Source organism: Pagrus major, chromosome 13, assembly GCF_040436345.1.
Source record: "Pagrus major chromosome 13, Pma_NU_1.0".
NCBI classification, from domain to species: domain Eukaryota; kingdom Metazoa; phylum Chordata; class Actinopteri; order Spariformes; family Sparidae; genus Pagrus; species Pagrus major.
In genome coordinates this window covers 3,307,027-3,329,975 of record NC_133227.1, presented here as the reverse complement: position 1 = coordinate 3,329,975, position 22,949 = coordinate 3,307,027, and the positions used below count along the sequence as shown (strand labels likewise).

Here is a 22,949-nt window from a genome sequence, read left to right as displayed (position 1 = left end):
GAAGTATTTAGAATCTTGAATTTCTGTAAAAGTACCAATAGAGCGATGTGGAAGCACTCAATTACAAGTAAATGTCCTGCATAAAAATTCTACTTGAGTAAAAGTACTAGCATTAGCAGTATTAGCAGCAAATTGAAGTCAGTGTATAAAAGTATAGCAGCTTTGATATATTATGATAAATTACACAAAATGTATTAATACTGTAGCATCAATGTGTGATCAGCATGTTACTGTTTTAGCTGCTGGAAAAAACAATGATATACAGACCTGTTTTAAAGAAGACCTACCTAAGTTCTTCTGCGTGTAAAAGGTTTTGAAAGTTAAAAAGACTAAAGTCCACGCCAGCAGGAACTCCTCTCTCCCACTGAAAACACCGCTACTGAAGTGCCTGATACCTCGTCAGTAGTCCAGCCTTTAATCCTGTGACTTCCTGATATCACACTATGTCACCGTGCCACATATTTACATGATTTATGCCAATACTCAGGGTAGAAATGAAGCTAACTGGAAGCTGAAAACACGACAGAGCCAGCTGGAGACATGGTGAGCGGTGCTGGCTCAGACGTGTGTGAGCTGACCAATCAGAACAGAGTGGGTTTGAGGGAGGAGGGCCTTAAGGACACAGGAGCTAAAACAGAGACAGAGGCTGTATGAGAAAACTGATGCGTTTTTTGAATTAAAGCAAGTAAACATATTTTTGATTAGTGACCCTAAATAAAATGATGAATCTGATAATGTCTTCTTTAAGTCTTTCTGACTTTTTATCTTATCTTTGATTTTTGGTTTTATATTGGATCATTTCAACTTTTATTGAAATGAAACCATGTTTAAAGGGAAAAATCACTATTTGTTGGAGCTGTTATCAACTCATAGACATCTCAAATGTGTCCCCAGCTACACTGCATTTTGTAAGATGTCAGAAGTCCAAAAAAGGTTAAAAAACCCCAAAAAATCTTCACATTAAAAGTAACAAGTAACTAAAACTGTTAAATCAATCCAGTAGAAAGTACAATATTTACCTCTGAAATGTAGCGGAGTGGAAGTATAAACTAGTACCCCAATTAATACCCCAAAATTAAAGAACAGTACTTGAGTAAATGTACTCAGTTACTTTCCACCTCTGAGAAGAAGAGTTATGACATGATATTCAATACAGTATTTTTTTTGTGTGTGTTGCAACCATAAGATGTACGGAAGAAGACCAGTATCATATTCTAAATAAAAACAGAAATATAACAAACATATTTTAAAAAAGATGCAAAAAATGGATTTCAAAGCATTCTCTGGAGGATTTAATGTATTTACTGCAATTTATTTTTGCCCATCTATCATCGAACTGTATTTGTCATTACACATGTTCATGAGCAATCGATATTGGCCAATAATCGGCATGCAAACTAAATTAGATGGTTCTATTAAAGTTGTCAGATAGTTGATTACAAATTGCACCTGTAATTTCTCAGCAGATATTTCCTTAACTTTCTCCTCTGTTTCCTCTTCCCTACAGATGGCATTATAGGTACGTACCTACTGTAGATAATCTCAGGTACTTCTTATATTCATCTCCATGAAACCATCCTTTTAACAATTCAAACTGGTTACAGACTGAAGAAAAGTTCAAGCAATGTTTAACCTAATTAAGAAAGACAAGGAGAAGGAGAAGGAGAAGGACTTGTGCAAGAAGGATAAGAAAGACAAAAAAGAGAAGAAAGAGCGTATGTCTCAGGCAGAGTTAAAAAGCCTGGAGGAGATGAGCATACGCCGAGGCTTTTTCAACCTCAATCGAGGGAGCTCCAAGAGGGACTCCAGGAGCAGGTTGGAGATCTCTAGTCCTATCCCAATTAAGGTGGCCAGCAACATGGAGCTCAGCCTGACAGACCTGGAGGCTGAGCGCCTTCACAACACTCTGGAGAAGGATATGGACCAAATAAGTGCAAGCACCTCTGGTGAAAACATGAAGGAGAATGAACTAGAGCATCATCGCAGGTCTGTGAAGGAGAGAGCAGCGAAGTTTGGGGAATTGGCCAAGTTGAATTCTGTGGTAGCTCAGAGGCACGTGTCATTTTCCCTGAAGATCAAAGAGGACGATTCTACAGAGGCTTCGAATCTTTCTGGGAAGAGCTGGACTACATCTTCTCTGAAGTTCCACCCCTACACAAAAGGCACCAGTGCGGTCCACATTCCTGAGATAGTGGAGAAGACCTTCCCTGGCGCGGATCTACAGTTGCCTGTGCTTGTTGCTCCACCGATTCCAGATCCGAGAGAGCTTGAACTACAGCGGCGCAACACTGGGGACTTTGGCTTCTCTTTGCGGAGGACCACCATGCTCGACAGGCAGCCTGATGGAGGAGTGTGTCGGCGCGTGGTACACTTTGCCGAACCGGGCGCTGGCACCAAGGAACGGGCTCTGGGCCTAGTGCCAGGAGACAGGCTGGTGGAAATCAATGGCATCAATGTGGAGAACAAGAACAGGGACGAGATTGTGGAGATGATCCGTCAATCTGGTGAGACGGTCCGGCTGAAGGTGCAGACGATTTTGGAGCTGAGTGAGTTGAACCGCAGCTGGCTGAGGACGACTCAAGGTCCGCACACAGAAGTCTTTGATGTAAGTAGTGCTGTTGAGTCATTCTAAGTCCACTGAATTCCCCTTTCAACTAAAACCAAGTGCTGGTTCTGGTGCCAGTGCTGGTTCAGAGTTGGTTCAACCTGCAAACCTTTTAAGGACCAGTTTGCTTTTCCACAGGCACTGTAGAGTCACATCATTCAGTCACTGTATACATCTAACAACTATGGTGGACCACATCGACTCTTTACAAATGTTGCGTCTGGCTTTGCATGACTTTATTGGCATTCAAACATGACTGGTACTCGGACTACTGTTGCTTCGATTTGGTGTCCATAGCGACAATCTTTTGTGTATTCTCCCATGCATAAGTGAGAGCACGCTCCCCAATTCTGTTTTTTAGGAATGGTGGTCTTAAGCATTTTTAGTTGGTCCTTGGTCACGATAAGACTAGAGCAGCAAGTGTTGGTGCTGCTCTGGAACCAGTTTTCCTGGTCGAGAGTCAGTTTTTTGGCTGTTGGAATGCAAAGAACTGGTTCCACAGTAAGCACTGGCTCTGAACCAGCACCTGAACCGCCTTTTTCGAAAAGCTGTGTGAGTGGAGTGATTCTAACTTGTAAACACAAATTCCACAGTTACTGATTTAGTTTCTTCAATTCCATCGCATAATTCCATACCTGTAAGTGCTTACATCTACAAAGTGCTCCTTTTTTGTTGGCTATGATTTCCCTGTAGCGCTTTTGGCAATTAGAGAAATTATTCCCCAAATTTGCATTGTACTGGTGCTTCTGGATCAGTCTTAGTTAAATGCATGTATGCATGGAGTAAAAGACATCACCACCTAATATTACTTTATATGCGAGCCTTGATATTTCTTTATTCTAAAAATGTGGTTGTACGCCCACATATAGGGGATTAAAGGGTGTCTGGATCATGGGCGGAACTGTTAATGACACTGGCAATGTGCTATTCTGCTTGTACGTATGGGGGAGTGTGTTTGTGTGTGTTTTGAAAGAGAGAATGTGTTCTGGTGTATAATCCCCCCTCCCCCCCCACAGTCCTTTGACACCAAACAATAGGACGCTGAAGGAAACAACGGCCCAAACGCCACCACAGACCATGGCCATATGGTCTTTTAAGACTTGGCTGGCAGCCCATTCAGTTCTTTTCGCTCGGATAATCATGTAGAGGAGCATCAAGTTAAATTCTTTATTAGCCGGTGCAACAAACACCTGAATATGAGCGGTCTGAAGTGTTTTGTTTTGTTGTAATACAGTTTAGAAAGTGGGTGGGATAAACTTTGGGTCAGGTTAGGGCTGGGACTCTTATTTGACGTGTCCCAGTAATGTCTTCACAGTTTTTTTTTAGTTTTTTTATAAAAATTACGCTAGGGTTTATTTTCTAATCATAAAATTATAACAAAATGGAATGGTGAGTAATAATTAAAAGCCCCCACATATTAGTTACACTATAAGGTTTGACTTGCATGTAAATAGAACAAACTTTAGTAATTTCAGTTTAACACTAGGGATTTTTCTCATTTTTCTGATTATTGTAATTAGTATTTTTTTCTCTGACTTCTGATAGAATAAATTAATTAAAAAATGCGCTACTTTGGCGCTGATGCAGCCGCCTCTTTGTCTGTAGTCACCACTCTGTGATCTCAGTCTATGTCCCAGTCACAACACTATCTAATTAGTTACGCATCATAAGTAATAGCCTATCAACACTGCATAATCTAAATCTCTCAAGTAACCGAACCAAAGAAATGAATATGGTGGAGTAAAAAGTACAATATTTGGCTCCTAAATATAGTGGAGTCGGACTGTAAAGTAGCAGAAAATGGAAATATTTGAGTAAATTGTACTAAATTCCATTTCTTTACTGGTTATTCTAAATTTTGTCACTAAGATTTTCATTTTTACTGCAATTATACTGTATATTAGTTACAAATATCGGCTATTGGTCTCATTAATGATTAATAATCAGTATCCGTATTTGCCCTGAAAAAAATCATATCAGTTGATCCCTATTTAAAACTGAAAATGATATCACTGAACCTTGAAAATTAAGAAGAAAAAAAAACACAGTATGGTATTCTTGCCCTAACTTACTCTAACTATTATCAGGTATTTCAGGTATTAGAATTATCAGTCTAATACCTGAATTATCGTTCTAATACCTGAAATCAAATAATATGTAGACTGTTCATTTGAAAGCACCACATTGAGCTAATTGTCAGATACAGATTTGTTCAGAATTACATTATATGAGTGTGATGAATTCATAATTCACTGACTGACTCTTAAAGTTGCCGTGTATTGATGGAGACTGTGACCTTGATCAGATTTGTTCAGCTTGTTGTGAAAGTTCAGTGCTTGACCCATAGTGTTGGGCCATACTTGGCTTGTTGTTCAGGCATTAAGATGTCACAGGTGCACTGTAGGCTGGTGTGTAGAAACTTGAGACATTGACAGTCTTACAGCAGTGACAACAAATATATGAACAATACAAGTGTTACCGGTGTCATTCCTTGAGGCACACCTGTTTTGAGAACCATGTGTGTCAGTCTGCTGTGTTACCAGAAAATCTTATGACAGTAGGCACTGGGACGAGGTGCAAAATACAAATCAAACTTTAGTTAAAGTAGAATTTGTGACAAAACAGCATTATAGTGAAGTACTGTGGTGCTGCAGAGAAGTTCTGACCTACAAATATTGTTCTGCAGATGTAAGAACACATGTTTGTTTGGTACAGACCCCAGCAAATGTCACATCATCGTGGTTTCAAAAGTTTTTTAAGTTAAAATGAATATTGTGACGCAAAAATGGTCACTCCCTCTAATCCTGAATCATACTGCAATTGTTATATTTGTCAAAAATAGTCACGATATGTGACAAGGATTCATGCTTTGTTTACATGCTTTGAGTTTGGGAAAGGGCCATTAGTGTGATCAAATATTAAGTAAAGCAGAAATGGTGTATCAAATTGGTGTCAAGTGCACTGTTAAACAGTAGGTGTGACCTTGATATGTGCTTATGTGTGCTTGTCACATCGTCTCTCCCTCCATCCAATACTTTTACCTTATAGCAATTGGAATTACATGAGACTGCGGGAATTAATGTGTAATCAGCCAGAAAAAAAAAACCTCTTCATTCACTTTGCTTTGTCCTAGATTCAACTGATCCCGATCATTATAAGACAGGCCATTTTTTAAAAGCAGAAAATGTGCATGTGAGCGTGACCTAGAAGCAACAGCACTATTTATAGGTGGTTATAATAAGATGTGGATTCTGGATCTGGAGCTCTGCAACACAGTTTGAACCATATGTGATGCATGTTTTACATATTGGCTGAATTTTTAAGCGGTAAAATAATTTGACCTTTTGGCGAATATGCTTAATCGCTTTCTTATTCGAGTGTTCAATGGGAAGTTAACTACTGCTCTCTTATGTGTCTGCTAAAAATGAAGCTACAGCCAGGTGACTTTTAGCTTAGCTTAGCATAAACACTAGAAGCAGGATATAACTAGTTTAAATCTCTTAATGATCTCTAAAACTCACTAATTCACATGTTGTAGCTCTATCTGTGTTTTGGTATCTAGTTGTGGGTTCAATGTGCTGGACTATCTCCTGGCTGGGTGCAGCAACTTCCTGGACAACCTGTCATTACCATGAGGTTACCAGGCAACCAGTGTCGATGTGTGTAACTGTAGTACTAGTAGTACTGTAGTACTACTGTGTGTTATTGAGTTGGTATCAGTTGAACAACTGCTCTTCCCTGTGTCTGCTGTCCCTTTAAGTTTTTTTTTTATTATTATTATATGGTTTCTGATTACAGTATCATCAGATAGTTTGCATTAGGCTGAATGATATACCCCTCACCAATTACACGTGAGTCTGTCTGACTGGAATAGTCTCACTAAATCTAATTGTCTCATCGAACATTTGCTTATTTGCTATTCATAGGCTCAGTACTACTGCAGGTCACTTCTCAAGAGAAAGAAAGAACTTAAAATGTGCCCTTACATTTATTCTGTGCCTAAATTAAATTATTACATGCCTAGGCTGAGTATGCACAGCTGAGCACATGAACCTTTTGTCCATTGGGTGGCAGCCACCGTCCACACTACACAAGGCCATAACAGCTACTCTTCTGTTTTGTGGCCTCTGTTTTACCTCCAATACTTTCAGTGTCTTTCCTGATTCACTGTAAGTTCTTCATCTGGGTTTTGGACTCAGGCCATTGAACATGTAATTGCTGAGATGACACAGCAGAATAATAATTAAAAAAAAGCTCAAAGCAACCAAAATCAGTCTGGAAGTGTTTCGCTTTGGCTGAGTGTTAATGTCATTTTGTTGTTAATGAAAGATAGTCACCCAAGGGGCAGTGCTGCTTTTTAATTTTAAAAACATAGTTTAAACATGGCAGCATAGCAACACACAGCCGCAAGCAGATACATGTGATATATCAATAATGTCCCAGATCATACCTTTCAGGAGCTAATTTTACCTGTTTACATTTAATAAAACTGAGAGCCAGGGTGGCCCGTGGCTGACCTGGTGCTGCCTAATGTCTCATCTAATATCCCTGCATCACTTATCTCTCAGTCCGTGCATTTCCTGTCTTTCTGCGGTCCAGACACAGTTTTATCATTAGGAAATTAGCAAATGGTGTAATCTCCTCCCCAGGATGCCCATTTAAATCACGTCATCCCCCTTTCCAGCAGGGTTATGTTACAGTAACAGACAGTATTAGCACCAGCGTGGATTAGAAAGAGGTGGGGCTTTCAAGGACAAAGCCGGTTGTTTAGTGATAGACGCTATACTTAAGATGTCATTTTCCCTTCCCTCCTTTCTTAACATGCATTTATTGTTTTGTTACTTACTATTTTTATTGCTTTGACGCATACAGTGAAGCGAGTTTCAGATGCCGCCCTCTCATTTCATGAGTGACTGAGAGTGTTTTGACTGCTGTTTGACATATCGAGGCAAGACATAGTTGACATTCTTGGGTGTGGGACTGATAGCATGACTGTCAGTTAATGGGACACTGACACTTGTCAGGCACACCCTCATCTTGTAAGCCATAAATAAGCCAGATATATTTTAATAGAGCATCATTTATTTGTTAATGATGCGTTTATTATAGATACAATAACTGAAATGAATAAACAAGCTGTTCTTAGAGGCAAATAAGATCCCCAGAACACTGTTTGAAGCTAGAAAGGTGGCAGGGTCCGCCAAATATAGACAAAGTAAAACAGTATGAAATTGCGTTGTCCTTTAAGTTTCAGTTTATTCAGTCATGAAAAGGAAGAGAGTTTGTTTATTTAGTTTGTTAAGCTTTACTTCTTGCTCCCCCCTAAACATATGAACCACAGGTGAGTTCACACCTGACGTTATATCCTTTGCTCCAAAATCATGCTTGTGTGTCCCACTTTCAGAAAGAAAGTTCTGATTTTCAGGCCTATTTACTATTAGTGAATCAAATCTGGGTCACATCCTGGACTTTTCATAAGACTGCTGACTGTGACGTGATGTCCCATGATTCATTTATGCTCTTACAGTAGTTCCCAAAGCATGGACATAGGTCAAATGTCTTTTTGAATGGAGATTTTAATCTGAAATGATCATCTTAAATAGATAAATAAATGTAATACTTTTATTTCAGGGATACATTCTGATTTTCAGCCATCCTGTGTTTTTGGTCAGTACCCGGATTATTAAAGGGATTGCTAAATAAAGCAATAGAAGATATTTTTGTGGACAAACCAAGAATCTGTGATGTTTTTTTTATATAACTTCTGTGGTATATTCCAAGAATGCGGTATTTAACTCCACTTAACACTACACAGCGATGCCACATGATTCAAACAGCTTTCCTAGTATGGACGAAGGATTTAAGTGGGACAGAATCAGCAGGGTTGATGGTGTACAGTCCTTAATCTTTGGTCTGCACAAGCCTTGTGTAGACAAACAGCCGACACGATGCTGTGCCCCAGTAACTGACTCTGGGGATTAGCAAACTGTGCTAGATAGAGCAGCTCGGCTGTGTTTGGCCTTGCCTTGCCTGAGTGCTAACATGTGAACTTGTGATTTATAGGAAGAAACGCCTTATAGTAGATTATAGTCTTTTGCAGGAAGGCTGTATTTTTGCACATTACAATTAAAATAGGAAGATACTTTTGCTTCTGCTGATTCACTTAATGGCTTTGCACTTTGTACACAAGCATTGTTTATTTGATAAAATGACCAGTTCATGAGTTTATGAACAGGAAAAGAGCGTGAGATTGGATTAGCTCATCCCTGCCCAGCTGAGGTTGTTGCTACATCTCTGTGTTTTCATTGTGTGGCTACAGTCCATGGCACCAACGAGCTGAACGTCTACCTCCAGGCAACACAGCACATGTTTTGACCAAACTGGATTTACAGCAATGCAGTATTGACAAAACTTTCACTTTAAGCCATGACTTTGAACATTTTGTTATTATTCGGAGAGACTTGTTGTTAGAAAATTCTATTATTGGACTGGTCTGTGTGTCATTTTTAAATCTCTGTGTTTGGCGCTACATTCTTATTACGGTCTGTCATTGAACAATACAGCCTATCAAATTTAGGTCAGTAGTATGCCTCTGTGAAATGGAAAGACCCATAGATGAGTTTATAGCTCCCTCTTGTGGTGTGAAAGGCATGGTGAGGAACACGCCTTCCACAAATATGACAGACATGTTGTGGTCTTGGATAATAGGTCTAAACACTTTGGTTCTTTGCATGTGTTTGCATGTTCATCTGTCTCGAAGTGTGTGTTACTGTGGCTGCATAAAGAGAAATGTTTCCCTATTATAGGCTCAGGTTACAGGGAAAGAATGGGTTTCTTGTTTAAAGCGGAAATTCAAAGTCAGAATTCTATTTATTTTTTACATAACTGAATAAACAAGCTGTTCTCAGAGGAAAATAAGGTCCCCAGAACACTGTTTGAAGCTAGAAAGGTGGCAGGGTCTGCCAAATATAAACAAATTAAAACAGTATGAAACTGTGTTGTCCTTTAAGGTCAGTTTGTTTATTCAGTTTATTCATGAAAACAAAGAGAGTTTGTTTATTTGAATTTTTTAGGCTTAAAAAAACTACTACTCTTCCCCAAAACTACATAGTGCACCTTTAGTTTGCACATATCAGTATGCTTCACATTGTTACAAATGTCTTACTCAACCTGTCTTTGTGGAGGGGAATGAAAGGTTAAATAAGCTTTATTCAATTTTGAGTCTATCTGGAGCAGGAAATGTTACCCTAGATGAATCTCTTAACAGCATTGTTGTCGTTTTTGTGGAATGGAAATAAATGTTACGTCATCTAATGAGGAAGACAACCTCACTGATTCCCTGTCAGCAGCAGAAGAGAGTGACAGGGAAAAGTGTCTGTGTCTGTGTTAATTGATGTGGGTCTGCAAATCCTATTTATAGCCCCTCCGTATCTCAGCAGCTGTCCCTTTTCTATCTCCCTGCCCAGCTCTTCTCACATTACCCCCCTCCACTCCCCAGACACAGCTTTACTTTACTGTGCTGTGCTGACTGTGACCCCGCCCTCGAGGTTGCCCTCCCACTCACTCAGGACTAGCGAGTGTGTGCTCTTTGCCAGACCCGGGTCCTAGCCTGCCTTGGCCCTGACTGCACCGCTCCAGTGACAAAGCGAAGATTGGAAGGTTAACCAGGCCTAGAGAGAAGGTAATGGGCTCGGGCCTCTGGTGGACTGTGTGTGTGGCGAGCAGTGTGAATCGGCTCAGAGTGTACATGCTCTGCTTAGCAGTTCCATTTGGGCTCTGATGGCGTCTCAGAATGGCCTCCTTTCCTGCTGAAACTATTTATAGGAGTGGACTCTGATGAAAGAGGGGCCAGAGATGGTGAAACATGTTGAGGAACTGAGGAAAAGGCCAACTTTAGTTTGAACTGTTAATGAAAAGTTGTGATAGGCATTCTACACATTTGCGCAAGTTGCATGTTTGCTTGGTCATTGAGTGGAGTGATGTGTATATTTGTTTGATTCCTTTGTCAGTCGACCATTAATATTGCTGACTTTAAACAGACTGTTTGCCTCAAAATCAGGAACACATATTTTTCCTGTTACCTGTAGTGCTATTTATCCATTTAGATTGTTTTGGTGTGAGTGACAAAGATTAGGAGATATCTGCACTTAGCTTGTGGTGCTCAAAGCCAAAAAAGTGTATTTAAAAAACTCGACAGCAACGCCTCTTCCCAGAAATCATGACCTGGTGACTCAAGATAATCCACAGACCTTGTTGTGAGAGGTTTGTACGGCCATGAGTAAACGCACGCCTACTTCTGAACCACAATACATTGTACTTTGGTAGAAAGAAAATAGTTCCTACATGAAATCGCTCACAACAAGGTCTGTGGTCTTGAGTAACTGCGTCATGATTGATGAGAGGAGACATTGCTGTTGATTTTTTCAAATATACGTTTTTGGTGTTTTGAGTGCCATGTAGTTCCATTATATTTGAGAGAAGGCAGACATCTAAATGGCCGATATCTCAAAAACTTACACCACAACAATCTCGATTGATAACTAGCACTAAAGGTAACAGGAGAAATATGTATTTTTGATTTTGGGGTGAATCGTCCCATTAATTTTTAAAAATCTGTTATTTGGAATGGACTTATGTTTTCTGATTGATTTTGTGTCATCACGACACATGAAACAAATGACCAACATTGCATATTATCATGTTAGTGTGCTGACTGAGGTAAAGGGTAGTTCTTCATACACTGTACTGTATTGAGAGTAATGCCCACATAGTACAGTGTGTTGGTCTTGTTAGATCCTCAAGGTCATGTTTTCCAGTTGTTTCTTGTAGTGTGAAGAAAGCAAACCATTTCATTTTGTTGTTCATGTGTTCTGTCCTCAGTGCTGCATGGTCCCACTGCCCTGTTGGTGTATGACCTGTTGTGTGCAGAAAACAAGTTCCCAGTATCCCACCGCTCACCCCTAAATTCCCATTCTTCATCGCTCCGCACAGCACACCCTTCTCCTGTCTCCGACTGTCTCTTTTCTGTTCTCTCATCATTCCCTACATTTGTTCTCCACGTCGCTCAGCTTGTTCCATGACTTCTGGCCGATCACCATGGCGTACAAATCACGCTTTTCATTCTGGGAGCAAAAGGGAAGTCTCGCTTTTCTGTGGTTTTTCTTTTTGTTTGTTTTGCCTTTCAGCTCATATCTGCATGCAGTGGCCTGTGAATTTGTGAAATGCTCCTTGATGTTGATGGAGTTAAGCTTTGGTCTGAATATGCGGTTTGATCTTTTTTTTGTGTTGCTTTTTCTTGTGTAGGTTAAAGTTGAAAACAAGCCAGATGTAAGTGTTTCTTTCACCGGCGCTGTAATTCACATGATGCAAAATGTTTTGTGTGCAAGATAAGAGAGAAAAAGTGGCTACTAATTATGATCACAACGTTCTGCAAGCTGAAGTCAGCTTCATTTGCCATAGTCCTGTGAAGTCAGTTCACCATGTGTGGAATTTTGAAAACAGTGATGACAAATACAGTCCATAATCATTATTAAGAGTGTAGAAATAGGGCTTGAGGTGATGCTCATTAATCTCAGGACAACTACTGTTTGGAGAAATTTGGAGAAGTATTTTCTAACCATTTAGTCTCTTCATTAGACCTCCGAGGAACAAGACTGATATCAAAACAACACTAAAAGGAGTAAGTCCCATTTAGATCAAGGATCTCTTTTACAAGTAGACCTAAATGCTTACTGGGAAAAAAGTGGCACAAAAAATAAGTTTAAAGGTGCAAAATGGAAGAATTTTAGTCGATAGAACGAAAAAAAAAATGCTAAAATTATCAACAGAATGACATTATGCCGTTTTGCAAGAGATATCTACCGAAGTTAGCATGCTAACCAGCTAGCCCCATATTATAGATATTTTGACTAGAAATTGGACAAATACACTTGCCAAGATTTTGAGTTTTTGCAGTTCTTTCTTTCCCATTTCTATCCAGCCTTTGGGACCAAGAAATAGTAAAGTGTCCAGAGAATGAAGATTGTGATTTCTATCTTTCAAGTTTAAAGAGAAGTTAAGAAAATAGGAAGTTTGCAAAGAATGGCTTTGCAGATAAAAAAAAAAGAAAAAGAAAACGAAAAACACGCCAGTGACTTGGACATCAAAGCTGACCAGTTCACTTTTGAGTATAATGCACAACAATGAGGAAAATAAGTAATGAATCTGAGAGTCCTGTGATACATGCTATCCAGCATATGAAGATATAAGCATTAATATATAACACATCTCCATAATCAATAACAGCCAAAAATATTGACATTGATGTTTTTGAGGTCAGACAGATGCTTTGAGTACATGTTCAACAGTTTGCCAATAAGCTCTAAAGTAGGAATAAAAAAAAAGTTCTATCAAATGGCCTGTTCGCATGCACTAGCTTGAGTGAGGGTTTTAAGATACATAAATGGAAATACACAAGCTAATATAAATCCATTTTTAAATAATCCTTGACACAGAGTTTCTGAGTCCAGAACTGGCTGGCTGAAGTCTTTGACAGTTGATCTTATCAGCCATGGGAATAACTATGATTTTGTCTGCCTTGCTCTATTTGTATCCAGTCTGATGTAGATAGTAGTCAACCTCAGGCAGTCACTAAACCTACGCAAGACACCAGAAGTGGTCCACAGTCGACTGCATCAGCAGCTGAAGAGTCCAATAGTAACGCTGACATGGGCGGTCCGGACGATCCGAAAGAGGAGGCGACTTCCAAAAAAGTTGTGAGGGTTGTGAGAAGAGTTGTTAGACGTGTGGTTCCTGCTGGGACGGAACAGCAGACCCGGCCTGTTCTTTCTGAGGCTGCCTCCGCTGCAGAATCTGTGGTCAGAACCGCCATCCCTGCTAAGGTCGACAAGGATGATATCTCCATGGGCCTTACCAGCCTAATGGGCAGAAGTAGAACCAAGGAACACCGGCCTCGCACCCGAACCCAGGACCGCAAAGAGGACATCAAAGATGAAGAAAAAGTGGAGGAAGAGGAGGAAAAACCTCCAGTGGAAAAACCAGAGGAGGCCACATCTGCACCAAACCCTGCACCCTTAAAGTCCAACCCCCTCAGCCCTCCTGCTGGGTTCATTCCTGCTCCGACTCCCAAACCAGACCCTTTGGCACCACCAGCTGGTTTCATCCCTGCCCCCAAACAGAATCTGTTGACTCCCCCGCCTGGTTTCATCCCTGCCAGAAAATCCAGTCCGGTCCCTCCAAAACAGAATCCCCTGGCAAGACCTCCAGGATTCATCCCTGTCGCAAAGACAGACCCCCTGGCTCCTCCTGCAGGGTTCATCCCAAAGCCTCGCCTATTTTCTGTCAAGAAACCGGAGGTACTGAGTGAAAGAGGTGCATGTTTGCTGCTTAACCTCTGAGTTGAGCATGCTGCGTGACAATAACACAGACATTCCTGTTCATATAACCTCCTCATAATGTTTACCCTGAGATAAATCTTCAACTTGAGATTTGCTTTTGGATATAGATCATCGTGACTTTTTATTACAACTGGAGTCATAATTAGCCTACCACCTAATGACACTTTTTACACTTTCTCTAAAAGTACAAGTTCTGCTCTTGAGTTCTGACAAAAAGGAGCCTTGATATAATAAAGCCACCCTGAATAAGTGAAGGGAAGCAGGGTGCATGTACCAGCTCATGATCAGACTTCATCAGTGGGTATAAGGGTGTACTAATGGCCTGCACTCTGGTCGACTGGTCAGCTGGAGTTGTCTATGTGCACTGAGCTGTGACTCATTACTGTCACTTTCGTCAGGCAGAGCATTGAAGTTGTGCTCAGTCTGCTGTAGACCACTAAGGCTGAGGCTATAAGGATCTTTTTTGGGATACTTTTTGAAGAAATACCAGTCAGGATATGAATGATGTTGATGAATATTCTTGTAGAGTGAATAATTCAGTAGGTCTTCGCAAATTAAACAACCATTTTCAAATACAGATCCGAGTTGGTCGTGTATAAGGGGTATCACGATTCTCCAAATCCACAAATCGTATAAACTTTTGATTTTAGCAATGCATTCCCCCTCATTTACATTTTCACATTCTTTAAAAAGTTAGGCCACGTAATAACAATATTTCAGCATGCAATTGGGAACAAGCTGTTCAACACAAAAACAAACAGAGTCAACAGTTTTGTTTTTGTTTTTCTCCGGACACACGTTTCTCCGGAACGTGCGCAACTTGGTGAGGGTGAAGACAAGAGAAATACTGCTTTTGTTTCAATAACTGACGATGAAAGCTCATTTTGAACGATTTTCAAGTCAGAATTGAAATCATGACACCCCATTCATGTGTATGTGCAGGTTGGAACTCATACTCATCAATGTTATTTTGCAGCTGCCCTGGTTCAAACTCATATACGCTGTCATAGCCCCTCTTTCAATTTGTAGCTCAGACAAGGTTATGTTTTTGTCCTGTTGTTTAGTGTCTCTGGCATTTTGTCTGTCAGCAGGCCATCTGAAAATTTTATCAACAGATGTCCATGAAATTTGGCGACCAGCTGGAATTTGGCTGTGGACCGAAGGATTTGATTTTGGAGATATGCACTTGGTATTTGTGCTGAGGGATATTGTGTTTTGAACTGCTCTAGGGAGAGATTTAGTCTTCTGATATTAAGGGCAGGATCAAGACTTTAGCTGAAATGTACATTTATATGTGACTTTTCTGCCCTCATTGGCGCTACATATGCATGTAACTATTTCTGTCATCGCAGACATCAGCCATTACTATTAGTTACAACAAAACTTTCCCTGGAAAAAAGTTTGTTGAATTCTAACTTTCAGCATATTGCCCAACAGAGAAAAAGATTAATTAAAGCCAGCTCTGTAATAGTCCCACCCACACACTAAAAGTAAAAATTAATCACAAGTAAAGATCTTATCATGATTAGAAAAGTTTTTAACTGCACAGCCTCAACTTTAAATACAACTTAGATGAAAACAGAAGCAGATATGAGACATAACAAAAGATATTGATCCTAGTGCCACATTGCATACAATAAGGAGCTAAATTATAAAACCTGATGGTTTAATTTCAGGTGCTAATCCCAGATCTCTTGGATGTGGGTGCAGTTGTATGTGAATTCCGCTGAGACAACGCTAAGTTATTTAATTATTTCCAACAGATTTTTGCATAAGTAACCACTGACAAACAAAAGCCTTGAACCATTCTTCTTTTGCTGCAGTGCTTAATGATCCAATTTTCTTTAATAGTCATTTTCCCTGACTCATTTCCTGGTTGAATTAATTGGAAAATTAAATTAGCGTAGTTAAAGCTCCTTTGAAGTTGGTTGTAGTGTTGGATGTGAGAATCCAGAGTTAAAAGAAAAGCTTAAAACATAGATGTCTTTCTCATTGTCATCTTCCCATGTCATGTCCATCTGTGTGTGCGTGTCTGTATGTCAAACTGTGTGTCTGTGAATATTTGCATATATTGTGTAAAGGTAAAGGAGACATCTTGTCCCCCTGTGGCCCCAAATGGTAAACCGTCCTCTGTTGACCCACCCCAGGGTCAATCTACACCAAATAAACAGGTGTGTGTTCATCTGGCTGTAAAGGTACATGTAACCGTGTGTGTTTCTCACATTCAAAAACACTAAACATTTTTTTTTTTTTTACATGGAATGTGTGTGTGCTCATTTGGTTTTCAGTTTGTCCAAAGTGGACGATTAAAGCACTTACCCCTGGAGCATTAATTTATACTTTCTGGCTATTGCAATTGCAATTGCTGGTCCTGCTATCTAACTATAGGTCCCAGAGCTGATTCCCACTGAGGACAATCACAAGCGCGTGAGGAGGATCTTCACCGTTGATGGCAAAGATGTAACTTCTTTCTCCCTATATTTGTTTGGTTTGCACCTGCCATGCTACTGTATACCAAGGCTTACCCAGTGACCAGCCTGAGTTTACTGCTTGCTTCCCCAGACAGAGGGAAATGTCCCCAGATATTACCCAGGTCCTACTGCTAATAGGGTTGATGTCATTTCTATGTTCCCCTGTGTTCCCCAGATTTACGTGGCACATCATTTGAGCATGAGAATGGAATCTATGTTCTCTAAAACAACATTATCTGCTTTGTCCTATGTTCCCAGAGTTAGTGGTAGGGTTAGTTTTTAGGACCCAAATTCAATAGGTGGCTCATGCGTTTCAACATAGGACCCTGGGAACATAGGGCCCTGGGAACATAGGGCCCTGGGAACATAGGACCCTGGGAACATAGGGCCCTTGGAACATAGGACCCTGGGAACATAGGGCCCTGGGAACATAGGGGCCTGGGAACATAGGACCCTGGGAACATAGGGCCCTGGGAGCATAGGACCTGAGGAATATAGGAACTTGGGAGCATAGATACGCTTCTAGGGTTATAATAGAAACTTTCTTTGCAGAATATTTTCTATGACTCAGATTACGTTAGAGTTAGTTCAGGAGAAGGAGAAAGACTGTCTTGGCAAAAAATATTTTGATTTGTTAAAACAATCATTTTGTGATCCCTTCATGTTAATGGCAAAAACTTTCTGTGGATACTTTGATAACGCTGATTTAATTTTCAATTCTTAATATTAATTTATCTTCAATAAATGCTATCTTAAATTGTTTCCTCTGTGGTTGCTTAGTAACACTTGAGCTCAATTGTATACCTTTGATATTTAATTTACCAGCTTTAGTTCTGTGTTTTTCTTTCTCATTGCCTTCCTCTCATTCATTCTGTAGCATTAAACGCTTCGTTATCAGGTCCAGAGGAGCAACTTTGTGTTGTATGACGTTCTTTGCCTGCTGTGATTATTTTGGCAGTGCTTATAAGGCAGTTCTTCTCTCAAAGTCGAGACTGCTCCTTGCTATGATCTCCTGTTGTCTCAATTTGTGTCCCATGTCTCTGCTTTTGCTTCTCTGTGGGTCATTGGATTCTGACTTGCTGCTGTCCTCTTTGCTGTTTGCATGGCCAGCGTGCCAGAGGCCACAAATCCTCTCAGGTACAGCCTGCTCGACCGCGGGCTCGCCGCACTCCTTCGCCTGTAGTTTGTTCTCTTCTACTGACCCCTCTCTGCCCTACTTTGTGTGTGGCTTCATGCTTGTTTATGTCTGGTTCATTCTGGGTTCATGGGCCCAGACTTTTGTAAAGTGACAAAAACAGTGTTCACCAAAGTTCGGTCAGGGATTCTTGACCCGATCTTATCAAGATTAATAATTGATTAGTTTTACTTCAATGTACATTGAAGACAATGCACAGCTGTCTGTTGGTCTCTCTGCTTTCGTTCTTTACACTCACATGTATATACTGAGGTTAAACTGTGCTCATATGCAACAGCAAACCATTTTTTACATACCTTCAATTACATAATTCTGATCAAATGGGTGTCTGTGACTTAAAAAAACCCTCAAGGAATCCCTGATTTTGCTTGCAGTGATTCAGTTTATTTTTTTATTATATTACAGTATATCCTTGTGCTGAGGCAGTATCATACTACATCTATAGCCGAGTTCATTAGCATTGTCTATTACATTGTTTTACACCTAGCTGCATGGTTCCCTGAATTTATAGCTCACTGTGAGCAACTGATCTTATTAACTGTGACTGTTAATATGAATTAGCATGAATTTCCCCACAGAGCCACACACTGCACTTCAGTGCACCTTGTAATCCCTGCTCATTAATGCATTAATATTGTAATTTTTTATGGTGATCACTTGAATGACTCATTCTGCTACTGTTGCTTGACTTATTATTGCATCATTGAACTGCTGCAGCGTTTTGTATTTTGTGTTTTATTACTCATTGACTGATTTGCGACATGCTATAAAAGTTTTTCACCATCCTTTTTTTGATTGTGCACTTCGAAAAGTGCTGTCAAATGTCGGCCTAACGTTTTAATTATATTCCATCACTAAAAATACTGACTGACTCAGTTGACTTCTGCTCCTTCCCTTCCTCCTCTCCAGTCAAAGCCTGTTGAGGACCCTGTGGCGATCCTTCAGGCAGCGCACTCAGCTGCAGCTAAGGTCTGACAGCGGCTACAGCTGATTGTAGTTCTGGTTGTATCCCCTCGTCTTTCAGAGTGATGTGTGTTTTGTGGTTTAGTCTGTGATGAACTAGAAAAGAATACGAATAATTTAGTTAGTGAGGAAATCCCACCGCCAGGAAAGCCTAGTTTTTACAGTATATCCCCTATAGTTGTTGTGGTATCATGGAGCACTCTGCACTTTAGTAGGTCTTCCTGCTCTCCCCACATTTTAACTAGAGGGAGAAAAGGCACAAAATATGCTTTCTTGGTGCAGAGGTCCAATGTGTATTATGCTAGCCTAATTGCATGTCTGAGGGAAGTGTGTGTTTACATGCATGACTCACGCCACTTGATTTGGCTGTTTGTAGTGTTATTATTTATTATATAAATTATTTAGGTGTTTATTTCTGTGCAATCGCCATAAACTCATGTATTTTGTGATGAAACACCCGTCTCACCTTCTGTCTGTACGTCTTTTTAGTGAACACATTAAATGCACTCTCTCGAAAAGGTGCTTTAAAGTGGGAATCATGGGGACTGTAGTTCTTTTGTGGAGGGCTGGTGTATAATTGTCACCACTGAAAGAAGAACTCCGCCCAAGGAATTTTAGTCCCCCTTATAGTATGTCTCATGTGAGTGTGAACTGCATGTTTATCCGTGCTCGTCATCTGTAGGATCCTTGTGAAAGTCCATTATGCAGTTGTCTGATTTAACTGTCAATCAGTTTTTTTTTTATTTTCCTCCTTCATTTTGTAGCGTGCAGTTATTGATTCTACACATTTTTCTCATTGTGTTAATCTGTTCCAACAGGGAAAGACTGAGGAGCAGATCACGGCAGAGAAAGCCTGGTATAACACAGACAAAGTATGGCTTGTCCACAAGGATGGATTCTCATTGGGTAGGTCAAACTTTGTCATGTCTCTATCCTGTCAGTGCTGGTGTGTCTGTTTCTGGGTGACCTCTCTGATGAACTCTAGAGGTGGGCTTTTGAAGTCTATAAAATGCTTTTGATATTTTAATGTTAAAAGAGGCATCCAGACTAGACTACTCTATTTTCCCTCAGGCTGTGCGTAATTAGACTCAACACGTTTTCAACATTGAATGCTTATTCAGTTTTAATGAAGCTCAGACATTATTAAAAGAGATACAGCCGCCCCACATTATTAGACTTGTATGATAAGATGGAGATTTTGCACTCAGGGTCGAGATCATATCATGATAAATTAACTCCATGTTTTGTGCATGCAGCAACCCTCCTGAAGACAGAGGCAGGCAGTCTGCCAGAGGGAAAGGTGAAAATCCGCCTGGAGAGTGATGGATCTTTATTGGATGTGGATGAAGATGATGTAGAGAAGGTATTTAATCATCAAATCAACTCTGAACCACATCAATTACAGATGACACCGGGTGAGTATTTGACCGCCTCTGACTTTGAATTCCAGGCAAACCCTCCGCTGTTCGACCGAGTGGAAGACCTGGCCTCGCTGCAATATTTGAATGAGTCGAGCGTGATGCACTCCCTGAGGCAGCGGTACGGCGCTAACCTGATGCACACCCACGCTGGGCCCAACATGGTGGTCATTAACCCCATTAGCGCCCCCTCGATGTACTCTGAGAAGGTAAGCTGCTGCCTGTGCTCATGTAATGACTCATCTCTTATGGAATGTGAAAATATGGGAATCACAGTGAATATAGAAATTGACATGTACAACCTTTGTCCTATTTTGTCCTCTGCTTCACTGCTTCTTTGTCTTCTTTCCAGGTGATGCAAATGTTCAAGGGCTGCAGGAGGGAGGACACTGCTCCGCACATTTACAGCATGGCCCAGGCTGCCTATAGGAACCTCCTGACCACTCGCCAGGATCAGTCCATTGTCTTGCTGGGCAAGAGTGGTTGTGGCAAGACCACCAATTGTCAACACATCATCCAATACCTGCTCACCATTGCTGGCAGCACCAACAAAACATTCTCCAGTAGGTTGGAAAGGATCCAAACTCTAAAGAGAATGTAAACATAGTGTTGTATAAAGTTGTTGTTAATGTTTTTAAAACCCACCAAATGACTTTATTTTTATTTGTTGTCTGTAGCAGAGAAATGGCAGGCGGTCTACACAGTTTTGGAGGCATTTGGGAATGCCTCTACCTGTATGAATGGGAATGCCAGTCGCTTCTCTCACATTGTTTCCTTGGACTTTGACCAGGCAGGCCTGGTGACCTCAGCCTCTATCCAGGTACAAACAAACTAACCTGTTCACCAGACTAAATGTATGTTTCTGCAAACCACAGATGTGTTGGAACTGTACATATTTCATATTACAACTCGTTCCTTTAGGTTCAGTGTTGATTTTTATGTTGTGACAACGCTGTGCTTATGGTCAGGTTAGGTTTGGACACATGAACTACTTGGTTAGCATTTGGAAAAGACCATGTTTTGGCTTACAAAGCTGTGTCACCACACACACAGATAGAAATTGTCCCGACATCTCGTCAAAAATACCCAGTTTTGTTGCCACTAACACAACTTGAAAATGTCCTGACTTCTTGTTAAAAATATTTAGTGGTTTTATGCTTACGGATCTTGAAAGGCTGTTCCGAACAGTGGTCTCTTGTTAAAAATATCCACAAATGTTGAAATGTCTACTTAAACATTGTTCTCTGGCTTGGAAGCCGCCTCAGCCAGCTGTCATGGCGCTACAATCCCCTACACCTCCTGACATGAAAATTCGCTCATACATGTAATGTGGATGTGACACATATTGTAGAAATGTTAATATGATACGAAAGACACGTACAAGTTTGAACATATCCGTGGTTTGCATAAACATAAAATGCCAACATTTTTATTCTGGTGACTGGGCTGAATAAACAGATTTATGTGTTCATCTTTCAAGTCACTGGTGCTCAGCTTCTGAGTTTCCTACTCATGCGTACAATATCTGCTATGATCTCAGACAATGTGTCATAAACTAGCATAGATTCTCACCAAACTCCGGTGGGTTTTGTTATTATGTTTACTTGCACTGCCAATAATAAATGCTATTGTTTATCATGCCAATATCCTGTTTTGCTGTGGCCCTGCAGACAATGCTTCTGGAGAAGATGAGGGTGACAAGAAGACCAGAAGGAGAGTCGACTTTTAATGTCTTTTACTACCTGATGGCTGGGGTAGACAGCGCTCTTAGGTCGGGATTTATACATTCATGCCAATTAAATGCACATTAAATGCATGTTTATATGTTGCGATAACATAATACTGCTACCCTATCTCTAAACATGTAGGTATTAGCAGACATGAGCGAAGGTAATGTCTAATGTGTTCTCATTTTTTCATCAGGACTGAGCTGCATCTGAACCACTTTGCTGAAAACCATGCATTCACAATCATGCCTCAGACTAAGGTAAATACCACTTGTTAATGGAAGACTGGCTTACATTTACCTTTTATAAAGCTGAATGTTTATGCACTTTATATGCATATTTATGGCAAGTTTTTCCTCACTTGAATTGAGGGTCTAAGGACAGAGGATGTCGTTCACTGAACAGATTGTAAAGCCCACTCAGGCAATGTGATTGTGATATTTAAATAAAATTTGATTTGATTTATATGAATGCAGCTATTTCTCGCGGGCATGGCTGAAAACAAATCCCTGTGTGATGTGCACCAGCACTCCAAGGGTAAAACTCAAATTATTAATGTTTTTTAATGTCTTTAAATACACTGTGCATAGTGCTACTCACTTACTCTCACACAGAGGCATGATGTCCTATGATGGATTACAGGAATTAAAAAAACACCAAGATACACTGACTATTTTAGAGTCTACGTTGTCATCACTCAAAGGAGCAATAAGTCATCAGTCCTTTGCTCAATACATGCGGTGCCCTTATAACAGACAAATAATTCAAAAGAATTTTCTCAATAGAAACGAGAATGGGCCAGAGAGCGTGTTTTGAAAGATGGTGCAATCTCAACAACTGGCAGAGCAATCAGTGATATTTATCAATAACCTCACTGAACCGCGGCAGATGGAGTCAGCTTTTTAAATCCTATTTTAACTCATAAAAAGAGAAGTTTTTATCGGTAAAAGTTAAAAAATGAATTTTATTTTGATGTGTGCTATCTGCCAGACTGAGGATAAGCAGCGGGCCTCCCAGCAGTTTTCCAAACTGCAGGCAGCCATGAAGGTTCTGGGGATCAGTGCTGATGAGCAGAGGGCCTTCTGGCTTGTCCTCGGGGCCATCTACCATCTCGGGGCTGCAGGAGCCACTAAGGGTAAGATGCTCACCAAATTTTTTTTATTCCATAGCTGCA

At 40.4% G+C, this 22,949-nt stretch overlaps 1 protein-coding gene across 1 annotated transcript in view; it reads left to right on the top strand.

The window, feature by feature from the left end:
- Positions 1-22,949, top strand: part of LOC141006952 (unconventional myosin-XVIIIa-like) — a 76,803-nt gene that overhangs the window by 793 nt on the left and 53,061 nt on the right. The window contains exons 2-11 of the mRNA XM_073479268.1: positions 1,508-2,605; positions 16,083-16,172; positions 19,449-19,536; positions 19,887-19,993; positions 20,081-20,257; positions 20,401-20,611; positions 20,726-20,868; positions 21,719-21,819; positions 21,972-22,035; positions 22,766-22,910. Of these exons, the coding sequence (XP_073335369.1) occupies positions 1,625-2,605; positions 16,083-16,172; positions 19,449-19,536; positions 19,887-19,993; positions 20,081-20,257; positions 20,401-20,611; positions 20,726-20,868; positions 21,719-21,819; positions 21,972-22,035; positions 22,766-22,910 (2,107 nt within the window). The 5' untranslated portion in view covers positions 1,508-1,624. The remainder of the gene's footprint in view (positions 1-1,507; positions 2,606-16,082; positions 16,173-19,448; positions 19,537-19,886; positions 19,994-20,080; positions 20,258-20,400; positions 20,612-20,725; positions 20,869-21,718; positions 21,820-21,971; positions 22,036-22,765; positions 22,911-22,949) is intronic.